The sequence below is a fragment of the Zootoca vivipara genome, chromosome 2 (genome assembly GCF_963506605.1).
Source record: "Zootoca vivipara chromosome 2, rZooViv1.1, whole genome shotgun sequence".
NCBI classification, from domain to species: Eukaryota; Metazoa; Chordata; class Lepidosauria; order Squamata; family Lacertidae; genus Zootoca; species Zootoca vivipara.
Window position 1 is genome coordinate 85529940 of NC_083277.1, and position 26489 is coordinate 85556428.

Sequence of the window (26489 nt, forward strand, 5' to 3'; positions counted from 1 at the left end):
CTGTTTGCTCCTTAGTGGGGAAGGGGAGGGTAGTAATTCAATTATTATTGTAATTCATAATAATAATAATAATAATAATAATAATAATAATAATAATAATAGCAGGGTCAGCATGGAAGGCACATTCCAGAGCAGCTGGCTACGCTCCTTGCTGTCTCTTCCTTAACTGCCGGTACCTTTGTCCTCCCCTCTGGTTTAGCAAAATAGTGCTAGATCAGCAACAGAGGAAACTTGACACTGCAAGGCTGTATCCAGGTGGCAACACACTGCAGCAGCACAGCTAAAAAAAGGCTGGGTGGCAGCAGCACCCACATTTGCAGCAGGCAGCTTAAGATGAGCTTCAAGAGATGCTTTTCTTGGAACAGAAACAGTGAGTTCTCATCTGAGGACTGCTTGCCTTCTCCAGCAAGTGCTGCCTATGTAGGGTGGCACTGATGGTTAGCATTTCCTCTCTCGGTTCTCTGAAAGGCAAGGGCAGCTCGTGGCTTGCAACTAGCAATTGCTGTGAAACGTTACTGAGATGCTGTAAAAAACAGCATGGCTCCACGTATGAACTGCACATACCCCCCCCCCCATGCCCACCAAACCCTGGAGCAGGCCAATATAAAAATGTGAACCTATAAAGCTGCCTTCCACTGCATCAAGTGGTATCACAGCACTTTAAGTGCATGGTGTAAATGTCGCCAAATATCTTCCTGCCCTCCACTCTGTTGTACGAAAGTGGCCAGAGGAAAAATCAAGAATATTGAGGTTCCAAAAAACCACAATCCATAAAAGCCTTGTTGAAAACTAAAAATTGAGGCTGTAGGATGAGGATTTCAAATCAGTAAACTGGCAACATGGCTGCATAGCTTCAGACTTCTTTTGAAGCAACTTCGCAAGCTTCCACTCCGAAGCAGCATCTTCCTCTGCTGCCCTCTTGTGATAGCCCTGGTGCTTCTGGAAACACGTCCCATCATGTTGGGCGAGAGCTCAGCGCAATGGCCTGGTTTCCACATCACAGTAAATCAGAGCATAGCTTAGCAAGACCACATGAGAATACTGGCTTCCGGAGATCAAAATGCGCTCATTTTGCTCCTCTTCCCAGGCTTTTTAGGTCAGTGCAAGAAAGCAGCAAAAACAAGGTTAGGCTTATCACAGGGGTGTCAAACTCAAATTCATCGGGGGCCGCATCAGCAGTTTGGTCACCCTCAAAGGGCCGGTTGTGTCTGTAGGACTATGTGTCCACTCTTTATTATCATAAATTACTGTCACTGCATTCAATTATAACTGTTTTTTGTAATAATGTAAGCTCATTCCCGCCCCCACGTGGATCACATTCCTGCGTCGTGGCGCGTGTGTGGGAGGGGATGTAAACGAGGGAAATTTGAACAAAAGGTGGGGATTGACGGCTTCCGGGGGGGGCTCAACTAAACCTTCGGCAGGAAGGAGAAAGCCAATGCTGGGATTAAAAACCTGCAGATGGAAAGAGGGCTTCCCTCTCCCGCCCTGCGCACACCCAAACCCCGCTAGGCAGGATGCCACACGCTGCAACCCACCCCATGCTTTGGAGAGGGGCAGGAACATGCGGTGCAGCGCCAACTCCCTGCTTTGCTTTTGCATCCTCCCTCCTCAGCGCCAGAGTCCCTTCCCCTCGCACTGAGGGAGGGCAGCGGATTTCCCGAGGAGGAAGGCGGCGTCAGCCCCAGCGGATGTGCATCTTCGCCACAGAGCTGCTCTTCCCCCCACCCGCGCTGTTGTCGTCTTCGCCGCAGCCTCTCCCTACCGGGACTGCAGGCAGAGGAGGCTTGAAAACCTCCCCCCCCCAAAAAAATTTCCCCTCCCACCTCAAACCACGAGGCGACTCCATCTGGAGCCCTACATCATGAGGGGCTGAGAGGAGGCGGCGGCAGAGCGGGAAGAGCAGGAACCCGTGCCGTCGTCGCCGCCTCCCTCCCGGAACTGAGAAGCCAAAGGGCGGCTCGGGGTGGGGGGCAGAGCAAAAGCCAGGCACCCTCCCGAGTGTCTATGAGGAGAAAACGGGGGAAGAGGGAAGAGAAACTCGGCTCCATCAAGAGAGCGGCTGTTGCGCTTCGCCTACTTCCCCCTCAGGCTCACTCCGCGTCCCTTTCGCCCGCTCGCTCGCCCACCTCCCGGATGCAGCCGAGGAGAGGAAGGGAAGCGGCGGGCGGCGGCTCCCCAGTGCCGCCTCACTCGCTCTCAGAGACAACAGCAAAGCCCGCCAAAAAAAAAATCCAGCGCTGCTCCGTCCCAGCACCAACTTTGCCGGCGGCGCTTGTACGGCTTTCCTACCTCCTCGGCGGGCTTCCTCCTCCTCCTCCTGCATCTCACTTCCCCGTCTGGCCGCTGTGCCACCGCCTCCCTCAGCCTCATTCAAAATTGAAATTCCCTGGCCAAGGCCGTCAGCGCGGCTCCAGCGCCCCGGCCTCCGCCTGCAGCCCCGCCCCCGGTTTTGACCCTCGGCCAATCGCAGGCTCCAGAACTACTGTCAGCGGCTAATGTCGGCGGCGGCTACGCGGGCCACATGACGAGGTCTGGCGGGCCGGATTAGGCCCCCGGGCCTTGTGTTTGACACCCGTGGCTTATCATGTCTTCCAAACCCAGCTCTCAACCACAACCTCCTATAGTTTAAGGCCATGGTTAAGGAGGAGACACGCAGCATTCGAAATCAAACCTCGACTTAGCTGTTGCACTGCGCTGACCTAAACAGCCCAGGGAGGAGCAAAGCAGCTGCAAATTCTTCCTTGGGAGCTAGTGCATTTGCACTAAACCGTGGTTTGCCTTAGTGTAGTGTGCTAATGTGGCCAATGTTCTACTGATACTAGAATATTTGGGAACATCTGTGATGTTCAACTTATTCCCCAAATTCTCAATGAGACATTTTTTACTAGCAGGTGGTTGGTTAGGCTTTCAAGCACTTTCACTAGAAGGAGGAAAAATCAAGGGAGTTTGGGTAAGGAGGAGGATTACCATCAGTTCATTGTTTAAATGCTGAATTGCTTCCCTTTTCATTGGTTGATAGTTTGACTACACATGAACAAACATTGCTATTGCAATAAGAATCACCAAAGAAAAAGCATCCAAATATATTTCAATAACAAACTGAAGAGGAAAGAAAAAATCATCCTGGTATGGTGATGCGGGTTAGTCACTTACCAGTCCAAGTGCTAGCAGAGAAAGTGCTTCTGCTGAGGCCATGAAGGCACCTCTCCAGTGCATGGTGGATCCTGTCCTCTGTGCACGTCGTGTGCTGCATTTTAATTCATCTCCTGTAGATATAAAAAGAAGTAAGCCAGAGTTAGCCACACATAGGGCTAAACATAAATCAAACACAGTTTTTAGTTTACTCCAATTTTTCCAGTTGGTGTCTAGTCTGCTTCCCAATACTCCTCTGCTCGTGATCATGTAGCATTTAGAGATGCCAGAAAAAGGGAAACAGTTGCCTTCGTTTTGACTCCTCACATAACCCAACAGAAAAGCTTTGCAACAACAAGAGGGTAAATGAAAATCCACAACTCTGCACTTCCTATACGTTCAAAAGGCATCAAGATAAAAGAGAGGCAAGGATCCACAGCTGAGCTGCATTCTACCATGTCTTGTCGCTGCTCCTGTTCATACACATCCATTTTTTTATACCAGGATTGGGGAACCTGTGTTCCTCCAGATGTTGTTGGACTACAACTCCCATCAACACCAAACAGGATGGCCAATTGACCAGCTAGAACTCATGCAATCAGAGTGAGGGCTACAAGAATCTTTGAAGAGTCCATTTCCTTGCATTTTGAGTGTTACCAATAACTCGTGCAAGTTAGGCAAAGAGTACTTCCACAGGAAAGGTGTGTCTAGGACAAGCAGCCAACATGCCCAGGTGGCTTAAAGGTCTCCATACGCACTCACCACAAGACCATCCTTCTATAGGCAAGTTTACCACTCTAAGATAGCAACAGTACAGAAGAGATTATGTGTACCCAAAAGAGCTCAGGATAGAATAAATAGAAAAGGATAAATGCATCCCCACATTCTCTCAACATCTTAATCACATTTTCATGCAAATGTCAAGGAAAGTGGTGATTGAACAAGGGGCATGATTCATACCCTGAAAGTGGCCTGGAAATAGTCTTTTCTTATGTCAGTTCCTTATGGGACACCACAAAGTGTGATCAGCAGAAGGCTTTCCTTCCCCAATTGGTCACGCACTGGCAGGAAGTCTGACCAGTCCTCATAGCAAATTTGGTCTCTCTCAAAACCCTGGGTTGTGCAATTGAGAACTGACAGCAGAGTTCGGATAGGACATTCCCGTAATGTACAAAAACCACAGAATGCAGATTCCGTTCCTGTCATCGTTTCCTAACACGATGCCACCAGAGACTCCTGCCTTTACACATCAGGAAACGGCTTAGATTTCAGAGGAAAACCTTTAAAATATAAAACTATGTAATTATATTAAAGTCATGTCCATGCTCAGAAGGCCATGGCTTACTTATAATTAGTCTGCATGTAGCTTTTTTTGCTGCCAATTCCCCCCCCCAATCCCACTTCTGCTATTTTACTGCTCTGTTCTACAGATTTTTGAAAAAAAAGAAAAGAAAAGGGGGGGGCAAGGTCCTGCATTGTTCTTTCCCCTTCAGATCTTATGTTACTCTTTGCTTTTAATTGAATAAATAATATACACACTACACAGAGATTGCCAACGGCTGTTAACGCCATATCTGCAGGTTTGGTGCACAATGAACCTGCAAGGTCTGGACTGAACCTCTGTGTCATCTTCCACTGCAAATAGAATCACGCCTGGCTCAGGTATCATGTTCGGCAAGTATAGAAGCACTCGGCACGTGGCTTCCGGGGGGGGGGCATTTTGCACTACACCAGCTAGCATTAGTCATACTTGTCATCGCCATCATTTCAGGCCAAAAAATAGGAATGTGACGAATTATCAGTGGATGTCTAAGTATAGTCACTGGTGGAGGAAGGGGGTGTGGTGGATGTGGTCCACCCCAGGTGTCAGAGAGGGGGGTGACATTGCTGCCCCGCCCCCTAGGACACTAGCCCCACCCCCGGGTGCACAGTCTGTGTGTCACTCCTGGTGCCGGAGCAGCTAGCTCCGCCTCTGAGTATAGTTCATACACTTCCACCTGCCCACCTCTCATATATTTCCAGAGAAGACGCAGAAAGGCCTTATTTATACCTGAAGTGGATAGCTGTGGCTTGAGAAATTACCACTCTGTAGTCTCCTCATTTCCAAAGAGTACTGGAGCAGCATGGGACGCTGTCAAAATCTACAAACACCCTACTTCAGTAATGTGATCCATACTACATAGCACTGAAACCTACTCAGCCAAAGTGTCATCACACCTCCAGGTAAAACCTGCAACATCAAAGAAGCCATTTAGAGCTGGGGTATGAAGTGCTATAGACTCCAGGAAGTCCCTGGTTCATTTTAGGACTCAAAATTGGCAGGAACTCAATTCTGCTGCCAAACTCCAGCCAATGCAGAATCTGGCAGCATATACATTCCCAGCTAGTTACTCCCAGCACCATTCAGGGGCTACTAATTATTCATCAAGGGCAATTGGCCAGAGTTCATGTTGTTGCTAAGTTGAAAGCAACTGTCACCACTCAGTCCCTTTCTTTATAGCCCTATCGAGATAGGAAGAGTCACAAGCAAAACCAAGACAAGCTTACGTATCCCTTGGTTAAATAGATCCAGCGATGGAACCCCTTAGATATTTCTCACCTCTGTATTATATCAAGAAAACATTTTTAAAGCTTTTGGAAAAGCTGCTGGAATACAAAGAACTATGGTAACTAGGGTTGTTGTTTTTTACTGCAGGTTGTTCAAACCGAAGTGAGATTTATGTAGAGGGGAAAGGCATAAATTGGTAGTAGAGAGGTACAGAAGGTGGCAACATGGAGAATGGGCCTTTTTGGCAGCGACTCCCTGTTTGTGGAATGCTCTCCCCAGGGAGGTTTGTCTGGCATGTTCACTATACATCTTTAGCTGCCAGGCGAAAATGTTCCTCTTCAACCAGGCCTTTGGCTAATTAATATTCTACAGCCTTTTAAGTGTGTGTGTTGGGAGGGGGGTTGCTTTTGTTTAAATTATTTTGTGCTTACAACTATGCAATCAATACATCACTAAAACACATAACAATTCTATTGGGGCAAAAACCAGTTACAACAATAAAATAAGAAGTTCAGCTCAGGGGAATGTTTGCCTAAACAGGTGGTGCCTTCAGGAGCCAGTGGGATGCCAATACTGATAGGGCCCCTCTTATTTCAGCAGGGAGAGCATTCCACAACACCGGTGCCACCAGTGAATATAAGTTCAGGAATATAAAAGGAGGGAGAAGCCACTGAAGTGTCTTCTGTATAGGAAGTAGCCTCAAGGGTAGGTTCACACATATGCTTTCATTATTCCATGATTGCCTCATCAAGTAAATATTTCCATGTATGAAACAGTCAGCCAGCTAGTTTACACTGAGTACCACTTCAAACAGAATACCCTGCTGGGCAGTGAAATGTCAAGACATGTATACACATGTGCAAAAAATCATTAAGCGGGAGGAGGAATAAGATTGATTTTTATCTGTCTTACCCACCCACTTCCTGGAGATGCCAAGGGTAAAAAAAAAGGGGGGAGAGTTGTGTCATATATGGTGTGAATGTCAGTTAGCAAAAGCAGGTGGGGGAATTATCCTATAATAGTTGTTGTAAGTCCAACACCAATAGTTGTTATAAGACAAGATCTATCCTGGCCCATATGTCTGCCTGGATTAAACTACACGGGTAGCTTAATTCATCAGGAACATAGCCTTGTACATAGTTAAAACAACAAGAACCTTATATGTCGAAATATGGTGATTACAAGTTATGCCTCCAAAAAGTGACACAAAAGACATGGGAATTTGTGCTTACAATGGAATTAATGCATTATATCAGAAAGAAAAAAAAAATGTCAGTGATAAGATTCATAACAAAGGGTTCTTGTTTCCTGAATATGGAAGGATTTGCTGCTTTCAACCACTCAACTGAGTTAATATTTGATTTTCTTTATTTCTTTCTTTTGGTGTGTTTTTTAAAGAAAAAAAACCACATGTGTGAGGAATATTATCTATCACCTTATTATAATAGAAATGAGTTATATTTTATGTTAGAAATTACTTATATTTAGAAAAGATTGTGTTTTGTTGGTTTTCAGTTTCAATTTAATTTTTTTGCATTTACATTTGCGAGTAGTTCTTATACTGAACGTCTAATGGATGGTGAGAAGAAGGAACATTGACAGCAGGACAAGTGAAAAACGGGCACTCCTGCAGAACTGTTGCAGAGCAGAATCTTGCCGATAAAGGCCCTATCTACAATTCACTTATACACGCTGATGATAAAAAAAAACAAACAAACAAGGAAACCAAAATGGTACAACATAGGGCGGGTTACAACTTTCTGAAATCAGCTAAATCAAAAGGGTTCCAAAGTCACCCAAAGGCTGGTAGAGAACAGAATGAAGCCTTATATTACAGTGGTACCGGTATCTGCTATCATACAAGTGTCCCTAAAAACCCAAGGGAATGTTATGCCTGATTCAAGTTTTTAAACAGTTGCTTGGTTCTGGCAAGGAAGAACAATGTCCAGATAAGTAAACTTTCCTGAACCAAAAGATAAGCAAGGGTTCCTCCAGATGATCTTTACAGCTTTCCCAGCTATATGAAAATGTTTCTGCTACAGGTGTCTACTCTGCATTGTTTTTAAAACACATTTGGTTTATTTTTGTGCTGCTTTTAAAAGCTGTTTTTATTGTATCCTGTGCACTGCTCTAAGATGCATGTGTGGAAGGCGATTAATAATAATAGTAAAGTCATCCTGATCTGCTTGCACAGATGTTAGATTGTATCCAGTCTTTTTAAACATTCTTTCTCATTAGTTTGTAGGGATATTATACAACAATGAGCATTCAAGCTGCATTCATCCTTATTTGCTTGTGTCTTCATGTTAACCATTTGTTCATTCCATACTTTCCAACGCATAATTGGAAAGTAGAGGTTCTACTGTAGTTGGATGCCAGCGACAATTTTAATTTTCTTTCACATTGGAATCACTTCTACCTGTTCTAAAAAACAAACAAACCTTTTCCTTGCTACTATTTACTTTTTATTATTGAACTGGTGTTTTTTTTAATGCATAAACTCTAATTTCTTGATATGTGCTTGAATTGCTATCACAATTCAATAATGACATTCTAGAGCACGGGTGTCAAACACAAGGCCCGGGGGCCAAATCCGGCCCGCCAGACCTCGTCATGTGGCCCGCCGAGCCCCCCAGCCAGCGGGACCCAGCAGTGGGACCTTGCTGCTGAAGCGCCGCGCCGACAAAGCGCCGACAAACAGCTGGGGCCGGGGGGGGGGGGGTAGAAAGGCGGCCGGAGAGTCCCGAGCCTCTGCGACGCAGCAGTGCTCTGTAGCACTTTGAATCCTCCTCCTCCTGCCACGGCTCGGTGCCTGGAAACGGCTGCTGCTGCTGCTGCTGCTGCTGAAGCACAGACAAAGCACCCAGCAGCGCCGCGTGGAGGAGGAGGAGGATTCAAAGTGCTACAGAGCACTGCTGCGTCCCAGAGGCTCGGGACTCTCCACACGGTGCTGCTGGGCACCGACCTGGCAAGCCGCCTCCTCCTCCTCCTGCCTCACCTCCTCCTCCTCCTGCTGCGGCTCAGCCTCATGAGCGTGCAACTCTGAGGCTTTACGCACTTCTCCTAAAACGGACACCCGCTGCCTCACGCTGCACGGGAAATGCTTTTTGCCCCTGGGTCCCTTTGCGCTCTTTCCTGGCGCTGAATCAAGGCAGAGACCCCCCCTTCCCTTTCTTTCTTCCTCTCTCTCGTTCTTATTCTTTTTTTCCCTCTCCTTCCTTCCTTCTTTATCTCTGTCTTCTCTCCCTCTTTCTTTTTCTTTCCTTCTTAATCCCTTCCTTATTTCCTACTCTTCTTTCGCTCCCCTCTTTCCTTCCTTCCTCTCTCCCTCCTGCTCCCTCTTTTCTTCCTTTCTTCCTCCCTCCCTCCCCTCCCCTCCCCTGCCTCTCCCTCTCCTCAGAAACATAGGATGCTGCTTTATACTTCTGGCCCTTAAACCCTGGAACCAGGAGAGTCAACCTCAGCCAGTCCCTTTGGTGAAGGGTGGTGGCTCACTGGCAGAACATCTGTCCTGCATGCAGAAGGACCCCAGCATCTCCAGGTACTAGTAGCTCTGCAAAGGCCCTGCATGAAACCCTAGCGAGCCTCCACCACCCAGTGCAGTTACCAAAAATCATTTTTCAATAAATTGTACAATAATTGTACATTTGAATATCTACTTGCCATTATTCTGACTATGTTTCTGCTTTCAGAGCTAGTTATTACTTACATTATTACAAAAAAAGTAATAATTGAATGCAGTGACAATAATTTATGATAATAAAGAGTGGACACATAGTCCTACATATACTCCGGCCCTTTGAGGGTGACCAAACTGCTGATGCGGCCCCCCGATGAATTTGAGTTTGACACCCCTGTTCTAGAGGCATCCAGGTTCCCTCTCTACTCAAACCCACCTCTTTTTCTGCCACTGATGCGCAATAAGCTAGGTGTGGGTAGGTTGTCAAGTGACTGCAGTGGACTCATTCCCACAGTTGTTCAGTAGGTGGGAGATTATGCTCAATCCCAAAAATGTAAGACGCTAAACATGACTAGCCTGAAGAGCTAAAGAAAGAGATTACCCAAGGTTTAGCTCTTTGTGATCCCACTCATGCAGAAACTCCTGAATAATGAGGGCCAGCAAGTATACTTGGCTACTGTTCAACAATTGATGTTTTTCTTTTCCCTGGGAGATTTGGCCCCCAAAAATTCTAAGCCTTTTCCAGGGGCAACAAAAACACACCTTTGTATGTGGATTGACATTTGCTTACCACAGTCACATGCATACAGAACTCCCCTAGACTAGCTGATCTTTTAATATTTCCATTTTTTGCAGTGTGCGCACACTCAAGAGGTTTTTGATAAAGTAAGTTCACAAGTCTAAAGTCACATCAATCGCTAGTAAATGCGTCAACCGATTAACATTCTTCCCCAAAGCAGGACTGGCTCACGAACAACCATGTTTTATGAACTGCGCTCAAAGTACAGGCAAAGCATGCATTGGAGGATGCGGGGCAGAAATGAGCAGCTTTGGGATTCAACCCAAGAAAGCAACACCATTACTATGGTGAAGAATCCTGGGGGCCACTGTATTGATGCTGATTATTCATTAAGTTGCATTATTATGACATGATAGGCCCGCCATTCTGAAATGGAATAGTTAGTCTGTTGGACAACACAGGGATTCTTAAAGGGATAGGCCCCCTAGAACTAAACTGACAACAAAAGTATTATTTCTCCTCTCATCTTTGAACTAGGCACTCCATATAAACTAGCTGTGACTAACCTGTGGCCCTTCAAAAGTTGTTGGACTCCAGCTTCCATCAATCCTAGACACAGCATGGTCAATAATCAGGGATGACAGGCATTGTAGTGCAACAATATCTGGTGGGCCAAAGGTCAGTTGTCCCAATATAAACCGTGATGATTAAATAAATATACTTCACTCACAAAATATAATTTTTAAGTAAAGAAAGAAAGAAAAGAAAGTAGAGGAACCGAGCTTATTTCTAAATTGCAGCACTGGATACCCATCTTCTGGTCAGAGATTTACTTGGAAGAACCACTTTGACAACCACAGTCAAAGCCTTGCCACTTATCCCTGCTCTTGGAAATTTAGCAATCGGGAAGCAGTATTTTCCAAGTCTAGACTCCACAGCATCAGACTTGCACATGATGAATGCAATCTATTTCCTAATTACCTAGAATATGTTTTTGTGCGCGTATAAAGTTCACTGTCATTAAGTGAATTGAAAGAGGAAACACAACAGGAAGCAGAACATGGCTAAGGAAAATTCCTCCTGCTGAAGGTAAAGCAGAACAGAACAGCAAGGCTTCAAAACTCCATACTGGCAATTAACAGTATTAGTTCAACGTTCAGAACCAAGTACAGTGGTACCTCAGGTTACAAATTCTTCAGGTTACAAACGCTTCAGGTTACAAACTCCGCTTACTGAGAAATAGTACCTCAGGTTAAGAACGTTGCTTCAGGATGAGAACAGAAATCATGCTCCAGCGGCACGGCGGCAGCAGAGGCCCCATTAGCTAAAGTGGTGCTTCAGGTTAAGAACAGTTTCAGGTTAAGAATGGACCTCCAGAACGAATTAAGTTCTTAATCAGAGGTACCGCTGTATTTGGAAACTGCAATCTTAACAAACCAGGTAAATAGTGCACATGTGTGAAGAGTGTATGCTACCTTCTTACAATTAGCAAATGCCAAATCCACTAAGTAAGAGATACTGTTGATCCTTCTCTATGAGGGCAAGCTGTATGGTCTCTAATGCCAGGGTGAGGAACTTTTTTCAGACCACACATTCCCTTCCAGGGGCCACCTGCCAGTGGTAGTTCAGGCCAGAGGCAGAAGTGGGCAGAAAAACACAGCCACTCTTACATTTGTACAGTAGGCTACATTCCAGCTACACAACACTTGATGGCTTCTATATAGCAGGGATAGTCAATGTGGTGCTTTCCAGATGTTGCTAGACTACAACTCCTAGCCTGCACGTTTTGGGGGCAGACATACTACAGTACTTTGTTTCCAGTTGATGCATGTCCTGCAGCTTCCTGCTGAAATCTTGAAACTTGTCGTACCACGAATGTTTTAGGTGTGTGTTGATTTGAATGCACTACAGTGCAAGAATGCCCCTCCCAATGGCAATAATGCAGTAACATTGGGCAACCATCACAGACCAACTAATAAAGTGGACTGATAGGTGGATGGTTCACTATAAATACTTCACTAATGCAGTATTATTGTATCAATGACATGTTGAAAGAACAAAATGAACAGCAATTCAGAGGGGCCCTAACACTGAATGGGACACTGTGGGTTAAACCACTTGCTGATCAGAAGGTTGGTGGTTCAAATGCCTGCGACGGGGTGAGATCCCATTGCTGGTCCCTGCTCCTGCCAACCTAGCAGTTCGAAAGCACATCAAAGTGCAAGTAGATAAACAGGTACCGCTCTGGCGGGAAGGTAAACGGTGTTTCTGTGTGCTGCTCTGGTTTGCCAGAAGCGGCTTAGTCATGCTGGCCACATGACCTGGAAGCTGTACGCTGGCTCCCTCGGCCAATAAAGCTAGATGAGCGCAGCAACTCCAGAGTCGGTCACGACTGGGCCTAATGGTCAGGGGTCCCTTTACCTTTACCTTTAACACTGAATTGTGCCTAGAGAAAACGCAACAAAAGTCACCATTGTTGACAAGGATTAGAATAGCACCTACTTAGGAAACTATATTAATATAACACTATATTGGGGGGGATGCTGAGAAGCTATTTTAAATTATAACCCAAATGCATGAGACTACATGAACAACCTTTGCACATGCATGTGTTAATCAGAGAGTTCAACGCACAACTTTTAAAGAAGCACCCAGAACACAAATCTTTTGGTTCATAATTTTGAGCTCTTTTGCTTTAAAAGTGAAGTGAGGGAAATGCACAGAAAGCTGTTTTGCCCCCTTTCCCTAGCCCAGAACAAAAGCAAGGCACTGGGCAACCGAGAAAGACTACCGTAGTCAAGGTGCAAATAAGAGTCTGTTCATCACTAATCCACAGCATGGTCCATGGGGGTGGAGGGAATGGATAGGCCCCATCCTGCAAGCAGGAGACTTTAAATTAAAAAGGGACAGGGTCCTTGAAACATCTCAATATGCTTTTGCCTGCTCAAACTAGACACAGCAGTGCTACAATTGCCTTTTATTCCCACCCGCTACCAAATGGCCATCAGTCAAGATTGAAAAACGATAGGAGGCCAAAAGAGGAACCCTGCCTTTTGAGAAAAACATTCTCTCTAGATTCTCTGTAACAAGCTACTGAACTGAAGGTGGTAGTTCCAAAGAAACTGACAAATGTGGAACTAAGATGTTAGGCTTTTGACTACAATACACACACACACACACACACACACATACCTTCTTCCCCTTACCTGCTGGCAATGCGTCTTCAGTCTCTCCTAGGTTATTGCTACTGCAGACACATTAAGGAGAGCCTGGATTTTGCTTTGTTTTTTTTGCCTCAAAGCAAACCAATTAAACCGAATATCTCGCTACAAACAAGGCTTTGTTTATTGACCCAAGAGGCAGGCTTTCAGTGCAATCACTCTTCTGTTCTTGAATACAAAGAAACGCGTTCATCTCTGGCATAGACTCCATTCACATCAGTGGTTTATTACTAGGATTTAATGTGGCTCTAAAGACACACGGTAATGAGAATATAAGCACGCTGGTGAGATCCCTTCACCTCTCACTGGCCTGCATTTATTAGGAACAAGGATACAACATACAAAATGCATATTGTTTGGCTTCAGGGACTGCTGAGAGGTTTTCATAATTAAGCAGCATGCAAATAGTGTTAAATAAAATCAGGAAAGAACTGGCAACAGTGGAACCACCACCTTCTCAACGCTGTTGCACAAATTCATTGATCTGAACAGAGCATACATATATTGCAAATACCACATGCAAATCTGTCCCAGAATCCAACCTGAAAGGAGTCTTTTTGAAAGCTAGAATGAACATTAGTGGACACTGTAGCAGCAGCTTTGACAAAGAAGAGCAGCTACGAGATATATTTCCAGTGACACAATTTGTTTCATTCATGTGCCTGAACCTGCGATGCCACCTTCCAACTAGCACAATAACAAGTATGTTCGGTGGGACAAGGCCCCACTTTTCCTTCTCCCTTCCAATGGTATTTCCTTTTGTGCTTCACCTTTTAGATTGTAAGTCTGAGAGAGTAAGGATCGTGATGCTACTGATATACAGTGGTACCTCTGTTTAAGTACACAATTGGTTCCGGAAGTCTGTACTTAACCTGAAGCTTACTTAACCTGAAGTGAACTTTCCCATTGAAAGTAATGGAAAGTGGATCAATCCGTTCCAGACGGGTCCGCGGAGTACTCAACCTGAAATGTACTTAACCCGAAGTATGAGTGTAATTGGTTCTGGAAGTCCGTACTTAACCTGAAGCGTACTTAACCTGAAGCAAACTTTCCCATTGAAAGTAATGGAAAGTGGATTAATCCATTCCAGATGGGTGCGCGGAGTACTTAAACTGAAAGTACTCAAACCGAAGCGTACTTAAACCGAGGTATGACTGTATGTTAAGCTGCTCTGGGAGCTTTTTTTCTGAATCATGAAGTATTTTAGCTTTGATTCCTGCATTGCAGGGGGTCAGACTAGATGGCCCTTATATGATTCAAACAAACAAATAAGTGAAGAGTGAGGATGGGTCCCAGACCTCACCATTCAGACTCTGCAGCATATGCACAATGTTGAGCAAATACAGCTGTGCCTCTTGGATCATCCTCTGTTGGCTTTGGCAGAATAGGAAATGTCCATAGTGTGCAAGGAAGACACTTCCAAGTTCAGGTTGCATTCTTCTCTTCACGGAAAGAACCTACTTCTTGCTTTCCCATGCAGGCATTCAACCCTTGCCTTCCAACTCTCCATGGATCAGGATGCTTGACCAAGCCAATTTAATTGACTGGATCAGGATGCTTGACCAAGGCAATTTAATTGGCTTGAAGGCCACTAGAAGGAATTAACAGGGAGGGAATATCTAAAGCAGCCTTCTCCAGGCTGGTGCCCTCCACATGGTCTGGACTACAACTCCCATTAGCCATGGCCAGCTTGACTGGGCTGGCTGGGGCTGATGGAAGCTCAGGTCCAAGCCATCCAGAGGCCACCAGGCGGCTGATCTAAGAGATTTCCAGCAAGACTATTCAAAACCTTAATCTAAAGACCTACCCTACAAGGTTGCTGTCTCTCCCCAAATCTGTACTGAAAATTCCTCATACAGCAACATTCTTTCTGTATGGCCTCATTCACATTTGCTACAATATATAATAATAATAATGCTCATTCACATTTGTCACAATATAATAATAATGCTCATTCACATTTGTCACAATATAAAGGTAAAGGTACCCTGACCATTAGGTCCAGTCGTGACCGACTCTGGGGTTGCGCGCTCATCTCGCATTATTGGTCGAGGGAGCCGGCGTATAGCTTCCAGGTCATGTGGCCAGCATGACAAAGCCGCTTCTGGCAAACCAGAGCAGCACATGGAAACGCCGTTTACCTTCCCGCTGTAGCAGTTCCTATTTATCTACTTGCATTTTGATGTGCTTTCGAACTGCTAGGTTGGCAGGAGCTGGGACCAAGCAACGGGAGCTCACCCCGTCACAGGGATTCGAACCGCCGACCTTCTGATCAGCAAGCCCTAGGCTCAGTGGTTTAGCCCACAGCGCCACCTGGGTCCCTATATATCCTATGTCCCTATATGTCACAAAATAAAATAAAATAATAATAATAATAATAATAATAATAATAATAATTTATATCCCACCCATCTGGCTGGCGGCTTAAAACATATAAAACACAACAAAATATTCAATAGTAAAAAAAAACAGTATCCTATACAAGCAACAAACAAACCAATAAAACAAACAATAACAACAGTTTACAGTTTTATACCCAAATTAAAGTAACCAGCAACCCCAACTAAACATTTAACCAACACCAACCCAAGAAAAATGAAACACAGGAACCAAAATTAGAACCATTTTAAACATTTTAAATTTTAGCCAATTGCCCGAACCCAAGAGTTGCTCCAACAATGTCCCAGTGGCCTCTTTTAGTTGCTCAGGGTGAGTCTGGCCCCCGCCCCCTAGGCCAGGTGGAAATGGGCCTTGCAGCAGGGAGCAGGTCTTTCTTCCAGCACTCAGGCACCATGCTATCAAGATTTTGAAAAACATAAAACCTTTGAACAGTATTTACTTCACCAGCACATGCCATGAGCACATCTGAAACCACCCGGGGTGGTGCAAACATAGTTGTGGCCAATATAGGAAGGATGAGGCTTACAAGAATTTCTTAGAAATGCAGCGCACTGTGAGCCACATACTTCTGCACTCACGATCAGTTTTATCCGCATGTTTCCCTTTCTCTCACTTGAAGAAGAAAGAGGAAATGGTTGAAAACTAAAGAAATCTTATACAAGGCAGAAACAACTATAGCTCGCTCCATTTGCAGTAACAATAATGACCTACTTATCAGTGTGGGCATAAAAGACAGGAAAGGATTATAGAAAGTGAATTATGAAGTAGATCACTGCAGTCTTATTTGGTGCTGGGAGTTGAATTGCAAGGCTCAGAGACATTCGGGGAAAATATAGCCTGCAGGCAGCTGCAGCCTCCGTCACCAGATCCAGGTTGAGCACGGCTGGTTCACCACCCCAATGGAAGGGTGAAAGGCCACCATCATCTGGTAAAGTTACCATGTGTGCGCACACCCCCCTGCACAAATGCATGCACACATATGCAGGCAGGCAGGCACCTTGCCAAGGATCCCCACAGAAAATCCAGTCCACATCCAGTACATTATTTGCAGTGCAAGCACCAGCAATTATCTTTGCTCAAGCTTTGAGAAAGTCTAACGTATGGATGAATTCCAGCTTTGCAACCTTTTGCATTATTCCACATCTTAAGATCAGAGACAGAGTATCCACAGAGCTCCAAATGCTCTGCGGTTGTTCCTGCACTCAGATTCTTAAATATGCTCGTTTAAACACACAGGGACAAAAACAAAGCAATCAAAAGGGTCTGCTGGAAGTTTGTTTCCTAACATGCAAGTGGATTTACTCTTTCACAGATGGACCGATAACCACTATCCTGGCAATATCATTGCAAATGCCAAGTCAAATCAGATGACACATCTCCCCTGGTCCAGCCCAGAGCATGGAAGGGAGAAATCATGCGCAGCTGCCCTGCCTCCTCCATATGGATTGTGTGAATGCCACCTAACCATCTTTCAGCCGACAAACTTGGGTGAAAAGTCATATGGACCATTTGCTACATGAAAGGAGGAACTCAACCACATGATTTGCAGCTGTGTTTTGAATTGTATGCAGAGATGTCAGCATTTGTATGCTCTGTTCCCATGTGATAGCTCAGTGTTACGAGCATCTGCTTTGCATGCCCTGGCATCTTCAGGTAGGTGGCGAATGTCTCCCATCTGAAGTCCTGGAGAGCTGCTACCTGTCAGTGTACAAGACAATAATGAGCAAGGTGGACCAGTGCTCTGACTCAAGGCAGATTCGTTTGTGCGTATGAGGATGTAAAAGGAAGGGCTGGCAAACTGGGAGGAGCTGTGTGCACTTTCTCCCCCATCCTCCTTGAGCTGGATCGGGGAAGATATATCCAATGCATTGCACATATTGCCACAAAGCAAAAACAGAGCAGTCCTTATGCAAGAGAAAAAATGAGTGCAACTTATCCCAAGGAAAGAATTGCAAGAATTAAGGACTGGACACTGCTAGTCAACGGGGAGTCTCATTCTTAGATGTAACACCTTGGCTACAAAGGAAAGTTTGCCTCCTATATCCATGTGCTCCTTCAAAAACAGAGTTCTAACATGGAAAGTTAACTCTTTGATTTGGTGGCACCAGCGCCAGATATATGCATTGGTTATGTATGCATTGACAAAAAAGGTGAAAAAGACAAAATACATCACCAAAAAATGTGTTGAATTATGTCTGGGCATAAATCTAACTTAGCCACACACCCTCTATTTATCATTCTGTGTGTCATGCCTGAAACCAACAGGTAACAGTATTGACCTCTTTCACAGAATTGAAGGAATTAATGTTTGCCAATGTACTATTAAAACACCAGTTTAAACTGATCCCTAACAAACGCAGGTTTAAAGGGAAAGAAAAGATTATGGAATCCAGAATTCAAGTTTGTTAGGGGGATCATTTCATTTCGTGTTGTGTTTTTTTTTTAAAAAAAAACGTGATTAAAATGTTATGGGTCATTTGAATAAGGGTGTCTTGCAATAGCTTACTTTGTCTGTGAAACACCAGGATGGGAGATGGTCTTACTGCTGGGGTCTGGGTCTGGAAATGTGTTTTGAAACTGTGTGGCCATGAACGTTTTCAAAAGGAACTAGAAGCTGACCTCATTACTGTACCGTGAAAAAGAAATTCTTCATGAAATTGTTTGTGAAGCTGACAAATGTAGATCAAACTTTTTTTCAAAAGAAAACAAGCACAAACAAACAATTTTAAAGAGATTGCATTTAACCCACAAGAACCACTTGCTGTAACCAGAGCATCCTGCCATGGGTACCTCAGAAGCAAAATATGGCCAAATCATCAACCTATGAAGTTACTGAAGAGCTACTGTAATTGGGTTAAACAAACAATGTAAGTTCAGGGGTGGATACCTGGAAGTGGGAAGAGGTATCTCAGAAACATCTATGCAAATAGGTTGCTAGAGCTTCCATGTGAAGAGAAAATTGACTTATATACCTATAAGAAGGGGGCGAAAACCTACTTTGTCAGATTTGAAGCTTTTCTGCCTAATGCTTCATTTAAAGGGTTCTTCTGGCAACTGTCCCTCCATGTCACACAGAAGTCTGCTTCAATTTCTGACAGAAATGCAACATAAAGAACAGAACAGGGTTGCTGTGGCTTAGTGGTTTTATCTGCTTATTTCTTATATAAAGGTTGACTGGAAAGTGGGTTAAAATTGTATCAATGGAATAATGCCATAACCACCGCCTAGGTGACATTTGGTTGTGGACAAAGAATTGACGACGGTACCAAAAATGACAGCAATCTATAGCAGCAATAGAAGATTATCACACAAGATTATTTGGAGAACTATGGAATAAACCCTGTAGTTTGGAGAAAGTCCAGAACATTTTGAAGATATGTGGAATTGCCTGAGTCAGACCATTGACCCGTTCAACTCAGTGCTGTCTGCATTGACTGGAATAACCTTTCACATGGGAAGTAAATAATTCCTCTCTCACACAAAACACAGACCTGAGAAGCTATAGACAGAAGGTTTTAAAAGGTTATCTGTTCACTTACAGATGAGCAAAAGCATCTCTAGTTAATCACAGAAGGCTCTGAAATGTCACAAAGGAGGTCCACCTCAAGGCAACATCAGATGCCATTAAGCAATTAACTCAAGACTAGATCATCTGGGCACATGCCATTGGCAGAAAACAAGAGATGGTAGCTCAACAGGGCCCACCCTATAATTTGGCATAGTAAGATGGCACCTGTTGTGAAAGATGTCATGAAAGAGAAGCAGATTGTTGGGTTATTCATTATTGTTGTATTTTTACTGCTAGAATAGGGGAGAAGCACTTGTAGGTTTTCCATCCAAATAACTTGAGTGGCATTGGGTACTAGAATGAATTTGTATGAACTAACATTTATTGCAGCATTGGGTATTATGCACCTTGACTTGTGTGTTGGTGGTGGGAGACTACGTTTACTGCTCTGACTCACCAGCCCTGTCACGCATCAGCTGTATATTTTTGTGACTCACTTTCCTATGATGTGACTATAGTGTTCATGGGGGGGGGGCAGAGAGAAAGAGAGAGAGAGAGAGAACTCAACAATCAGAGAAAACCCCAGGAGGAAATACTGCCATACAACAGTCAGGTTTCCTTGGTGACAGCAATGGTGAAGAAATCTTTGACTCTCTTAGTTCTGTGGATTTGACTAACTCTTCCACAAGATGCAAGGTTATGGGACATTAGTTCTCTCATGCTCATAAACTGTTTATTGTGCTTCCATGGAGGCCCATCAAATGGTTGCTTCATCAAAAGTGATCCTACCAGCTTTCCATACTTCTGTATTTTTAACATACAGCAATTGCTCCCACATAAACCACCTTCAAGGGGAAGCACCAAATTCTGTGCTGGTAAGTGTCTGTTGCAGTTTCCCGATCTGGACTATGACTTCACATCCCCCTTTGGCTATAGCCTCTTCCAATAACAAACTCCACGGCACCAAGCAGGTGAGGACCCACATATTTATTAAGAAGCCAAGACTGTAAGCCTAGTCTAATGTCAAAATGGCCAGTTTGGGATTAATGCATCAAAGTGCATACTGTACTTATTAGGGCAATCTTACCCACCAGAGCAGCCAACCTCTGCAGAAAGCAGTGCTTGCAGTCAGTGGCAATCCATGGTTTGTTGAACCTGATTAGAAAAGGTTCCTTCTGGAAGACAGAGACCTGGACATTGGCATCCATGCCTTAGTGATTTCCCATGTAGATTACTGCAATGTGCTGTACATGGGAATGCCTTTTATGATGGTTCAGAAATTCCATCTAGTACTGAACACCATTACCTAACCACTGTTGGATGCTTGTTGTGTGATCACATAACTCTTATTTGAAGACATATGCAAGTATTAAAAGGTTTCTTTCCCCATGTCCAATGCAAGGTACTTGGTTTTAACATTACAATGCCTTAAATGGTCTAGGTTCACATTATCTAAGCATCTTCTCCTATAATACTACCCATTAAGCATGTGTATCTACAGATTCAGCTCTGATCCAGGTTCTATCTATTCTGGATGCTATCTTCTGCTAGACTCAGGCATCTCCTAGAGCAGTCAGCATTATTCTCTGTACAAATAGACAGGAGGGAAGTGTCTATTTGTGTGTGTTTGTGTATGGAATGGAAGCAGGGTGGGCTGGGGGAATCCAACAGCATCAACCAAATGATAATTTAACATTTTGCCCATTCAGTTCCTCTTTTTCTCCCCACTTCTGCTTTTCATTTCCAGTGCACCAACTCTGCTGACAGCAAAGTTCACTTTCTCAATTGGTTTCCAATAAACATTCTCCATTCATAACTATGTGCAGCCCAAGTCCCAAATTAAGTTCTACCCTACAAGCATAATGTGTTCCGTGGCAGATTTGACTTCCTGTCATTCTACAGCACTTCAAGGGAAGGGAACCTAAGAAGAAACTGTGAATTATGAGTGCCCAGTCTCAATATATGGAAAAGAGGCTGGTTGATTAAGCACCAATACAAGTTCCAAAACCTATAGCTGGATTTGGGGGAACAGGAAACCATGAAGAAATGTGTTTAATAATTTACTGTCATAATCTGAAAGTTGTTGGGTGGAATGGCAGCACACCAGCAATCACAAGATCACCATTACCCATTAACTCAACACAGAAGACTCAAAGAGAGTGATCTTAGACAGTCCCATCTCATAGCATCTGGAGGGGATCCTGGGTTGTATTCAATCAATTAATTTCAATGGGTCTACTCTGAGTAAAGGTTAGATACCTACATCCCCATGTTGGCTATTCCTGAAACAAAATCTTCTGAGGCATTGCCTTATTCATGCTTTTATTCCCAATTACAATATGTTTCATTTATGTTTATATCTGTTCTTAGCACACTTGCTAAGAGCTTGCATGAAAGTAATGCAGATGTCTTTCAGTAAAATTATGGTACTTCACCACCATTTGACCAACATGTCACCAGTCAGTTGACATTTCTCACCTTGTCAAGTGTTTGACTCTACTGCACAGATTATTGCAGAATAAATTAATACAACCTATAGGTGGAAGTAGGGTAAGTGCTATAAGAGTTCCCCATTCTAGACCCATGAAGTGTTGGAAGGTATGACATCTCAGAAATCCACAATTGCACAAGGCATGCAAAACTGACACATACATGAACTATGTGGAAATGACTCTTTCTTGTGTAGTACATGTTCATCTTCAGTCAGATAGAGGAAAACACAGATGTAAAGAAGCAGCTCCCAAAATGTGAGAGATTCCGTAGACAGTGCTTTTAATCATTTTTGCACCTGGAAAGCCCAGATTTTGTACCAAATTCAGCTAGATTCTACAACTTGTTTCAAGAATGCAATACTTTACTGAAGGGTGGTATATAAATAAATATGTCATTTTGTTTCTGTTAATGTTCTGCTGAACTCTTGGCTCAAAACTTTGAAGAACAACTGAGTGTATGTAAAATACACACACATACACAAACACACACCACACACACACCAGACATTACCAGTCTCACTCCTTATGAACCAGCTAAGACTGGATGCACCAAATTCTACATGCTGCACTTCAGCATCATGGTGATGAAGTGCAAAGATTTTGCTGACTTCAATATCATAGTGTAAAGAAGCAGAGCTTAGCAATGAATCTGTTACTGGAGATGATCCAGACATTCTCCCTCGAAAACACACACCTGTCATTCTATTGTTGTGGGAGATCAGGGGGGAAAACCCTCAGTGCTTTGTTACAGGAAAACACAATTTCCCTTCCTTTTTGATATCACTATTGCCAAATGTTGCAGTTGTGCATAAACACATACTGTCAATAAGGAAAATGCGGACCCAACTCTTGTGCTCCCCCCCACCTCCACATCGCAGTGGTGATAAGACGCCATGAACACCCTCCAGCTTCAGCAGCCTTGGAAATGTTTCTAGGGGGGCACAAGCTCCCATCCTAGGTGCTCCAAAGCTACAACCACCTACCTTTGAGGATTATCTGGCACTATTCTAGGATACAGGAGATGTGTGTGGCTACATCCTTAACAGCAGCCACTAGAGAGACTTCGGAGGCCTGCATCCCAAGGCAAAAGTGGAAACTGGTTTGCAGAAAGAGTAAAAGCAGAAGTAGTCAAAGGGAGGGGACCAGAAAGAGTGAGGATATTACACAGATTGAGCTTTTAGATATATTCATCTCCAACATGGAATTTCCAGGTTGCTTCTTATTTTTCAATATTGCTAAAATGCTTTTCAGCTGTAAAGGCTGCAAAGCTAATACACATACAGGCACACACATGACCCTGCAGGGAGCATGACAAATATGCTGGAGGCTTAAGTGCAGCTAATCCATAGAACCTATGAAGCACAGTCATTGTTATGCCAGAGCCCCAATCCCTGCACCTGCCTGTGGAGACATTTAGTCATCATCACAAAGGCCTGTTCATAACTCCAGGAGCAACCACGCTACCATTGGTTCCAAGATCGGATACACTGGTGCCTTTATTGCCAATAGAAGCATCTGGACACCCAACATTTGGGACCGTGTGTGGCAGGTAGGAGAAAGGAAGTGAGTCTGTTGTCATAAACGAAAGGAGTCTCTCGCTTCTCCAACATTCTTTAAAGCAACCATAACAGAGAATACCACGAGGGTTACCATGAAGAAGGCAGTTCCCCATAATGTAGGGTGACTCAAGGATAAGGGTTTGATGTCATGTGAATAGTTTCTTATGTCTTGCTTTAACAAACTAAGCCTGCTTCCAGACAGGGGACTCCTAATGTTACCCAGACACCTGCCCCTCTGCTGTAATCTGCAAGTGGAATTGCAGTTGACTCTCCATGCTTCTCAGGAGTGTTGAACTTTTTCTGTGTATACTTCCCATACCAGTGACCATGCCCTGGCTGCTTTGGAAAAGGCCATTTGCAGTTTATAACTCTGGTGGTGGCTGTCATTTTATGAGCTTGTTTTTCCTGTAAATAAATCTCTTAATAATGATCACTAACACACTTTTCTGGATTTTTTTAAATGAAAGAGGTTTAGGGTTGCTATAACCATACTGCTCTGATACTATAGTCTAATGACACATACTATAATAATGCTGTAGCAGGGCTGGCTTGGGATGTTTTGTCCCACCGTGCAAACCAGAAAAAATGCCACCTCTTCTTCCATAGCTCCCCGCTGCCACCGCCTTCTCTGCACCCACCTGGCAGAGGGCATGGACAGCTGTAGAGGAGGTGGGCTGAGGCGAAGGAAATGGGTGGGAGAGGACGAGGAGGACAGATCAACTGCCTCACCTCGTTTTATGGGCTGCCTGGCCCTGTGCTATATATAGCATGATGGTGTTATAGTGATATGCCAACAACAATAACAACAACAACCAACAACAACAACAAAAGTTATAGCCAGAAAAGCATTTTAGCAATCACTTGGGAGAACAAACATGAGGTCACAAAATGGCACCCATCAGAAGTATTATAACAAATGTGTGCTGAGCAGTGATGGGTTCAGTTTTCCCCAAAAATGTCATTGCCCTTGCCATCCACCCCTTGCCCTTTTAAAAAAGACGGAAGGCACCTACACCATCAGAGATCGTACTTCTCTTCCATTTTTCTGGGTGGGGAAAGTCAGACTTTTTGTGGTTTGACAAAACGGGGAGGAGCCACAGAGAAAATGTAGGATGGCATCATAGGAGAACGGCATTGTGTGGATGTAAGTGAATGAAGCAAAACTATTCCGCCCTGGAGTAGAAGCAACCTACATTGAATGGCAAGGGTTCACATCTCTCCCCAAGTATAGATCAAGACCTTCCCAGGAGAACTGAAAGGAGGAAGTAGAATTTTAATTGTTCTTGCTGTTGGGTTATTTTGCTTTAAGGTTTGCACTTTTTTATTATGCTGGGAGACTACTTTGGGACCTTTTGGCGAAAAGCAGTCAATAAGCTCTATTAAATCATTGATGGACTTAAAACCCTTTCATCCCAGGCAGGTTAGGGTGGTGGGGATGGAAAGATGTATCTTAATGGAAGAAGCAGCATAAAGCAAGAAATTAAGCATGTGTGCATAGATAAGAAGGGCGGAAGCAGATGTGCGGGTATCAGTAGGCGAAACCTTAATTTCTGCACGTAGAAATATGTACTATCACCATGAGCAGTTATAAGCCAGCAAAGTGTGTATTTTTGTTTGTGGTGGGTTGCTATGTCTTTGTGGTTAGATTAAGATCTTGTGTTTATAAGCAGATAGCATGATTTTCTTTGTCTTGCTGGGGCCCACTAGCACCCACACAATTGCTAAAAGCTAAAAACTCCCAGGACAGTTTTCTTGCATTTGTGTTACCAGCAAAACAAATTGGGCAGTACTCATTCTATAAAGCAGCATCAGCTATCCACAGGTGAGTTTTGAAAATCTGAGATATCATTCCCAAGATCAGGGGTCCTGTGGCCTGCCAGATGTTGTTGGACTATAACTCCCATCACCCCTGACAATGGGTCATGCTGGTTGGGCTGATGGAACTTGGAGTGCAACAGCATCTGGGAGGCGGGGCACAAGTTTCACATCTCTGGCCTAAATGAACTTTTAGAGAGGACTTTAGCAAACATCCCTATATTTTATTTTGCAAACCCATGCTTCCTCCAGACTTTCTTCATGACCATAATGTCACACAATTTCATGTTTTGATGTAGGAAAAAAAATAGGGAACTTCCCCACCCCCAGACCACTGGCAGAATGAAGTAATTTCTTAGTTTGCTGAAAATGTTTCTCAAATCTTTCCCCAAACTGCATGATATATGCAAAAATCCCCTTCACCTCCTGCCTCACATAAAACACCCAGCTTACATAGCCATTGATGCCCGCCCTAAAAAAAAAAGGACATCCCAATGCACAAACACCAGTGATCATAACTTAAGACAGCATTCCAAGTGTACCATATATTTGTACTGTACTAAGTCTTTAAGATATTAGAAAAAAAATATTTTAAAAAATCATTTTCCTAATGGTCCCTAATGTGGAATTCGTTCATTAACCATACTGGCATTCTCTCAGTCCTAGGGCTACCTTGCCTGAATTGCAGTCTGTATTCTAGTAGCAGAACTAGTAGCAGACAGTGGACCGGCCCACGACTGAAAAAGGTTGCTGACCCCTCATTTACAACAACTTCCCCCAGCTTTATAGAGTGAGTTGGCCCTCTTCATTTTCCCTTTCAATTTTCTTTTTATCAATCCCCTCATTTGGGGGAAGTTTCCTCTTTAGAAGTCAAATGTTGGACTTTCTTGGCAATTGTTCACCTGCATATAGTGTGATGAATTTGATAGCACTGTGATCACTGTTCCCAATCAGCCAAAGAACACTTGCACATTACTTAAGTCCTGAGCACCACTTAGGATTAAGTTCAGGGTTGCCTCCCCTCCTGTTCTCTTCCATTGCATTTCATCACCTCCATTATTCTATGTTGGGTATAGTAGCAACTCTACCATTGTACACCTTAGGTCAAGGGCTTGGGCCTTTTAAACATGCATGCTTCACCTCCCATTATTTACTGGCTTTACAGCTGTTGTCTTGCCTCTTCTAATCAGCATCCACTCCTCTTGGTTCTTGAACTTTGCATGAACCTCTAGGTAGAAAGCCTAAAGTTTGACCTATAGCTCAACTATTAACTACTATTCTGCCTCAAACCTATTGGCTGGCAGGTCATTTCCACAGTTCTGCAAAATAAGATGAAAGTCCAGCTACTTAAAGATATAAACAATTCTACCAATGCACAGGAATGAGTCTGGTCCAGTTCACCATTCTCAGCCCTGTGTGAGCAACCCAATTATCAAGCATGATGGGCAAAAACATCGCAGTGTTTTACTACACAGCCTGCATCTCAGGCGCCCATGTATTAGCAGATACTGTGAGAGGAGAAGTATGGCAATGGGGATTTGCTAAAGAACAAGATGGGGCTGGCTAACCACCAGCTCTCCGTGTGCTATTGGACTCAGATCATGAAGAGTTA

The 26489-nt window shown here is 44.0% G+C and overlaps 1 protein-coding gene across 2 annotated transcripts in view; it reads right to left on the minus strand.

Annotated features, from left to right (window-relative positions):
• PIK3R5 (phosphoinositide-3-kinase regulatory subunit 5) overlaps window positions 1-26489 on the minus strand; it is a 58848-nt gene that overhangs the window by 25138 nt on the left and 7221 nt on the right. Inside the window, exon 2 of one of the 2 annotated variants that reach the window (XM_035104694.2) lies at window positions 3157-3269. In XM_035104694.2, coding sequence (XP_034960585.2) covers window positions 3157-3256 — 100 coding nt within the window. In that variant the 5' untranslated portion in view covers window positions 3257-3269. Of the gene's footprint in view, window positions 1-3156; window positions 4503-26489 lie in introns of those variants that run through there. The other variant, XM_060271788.1, reaches the window with a different exon arrangement.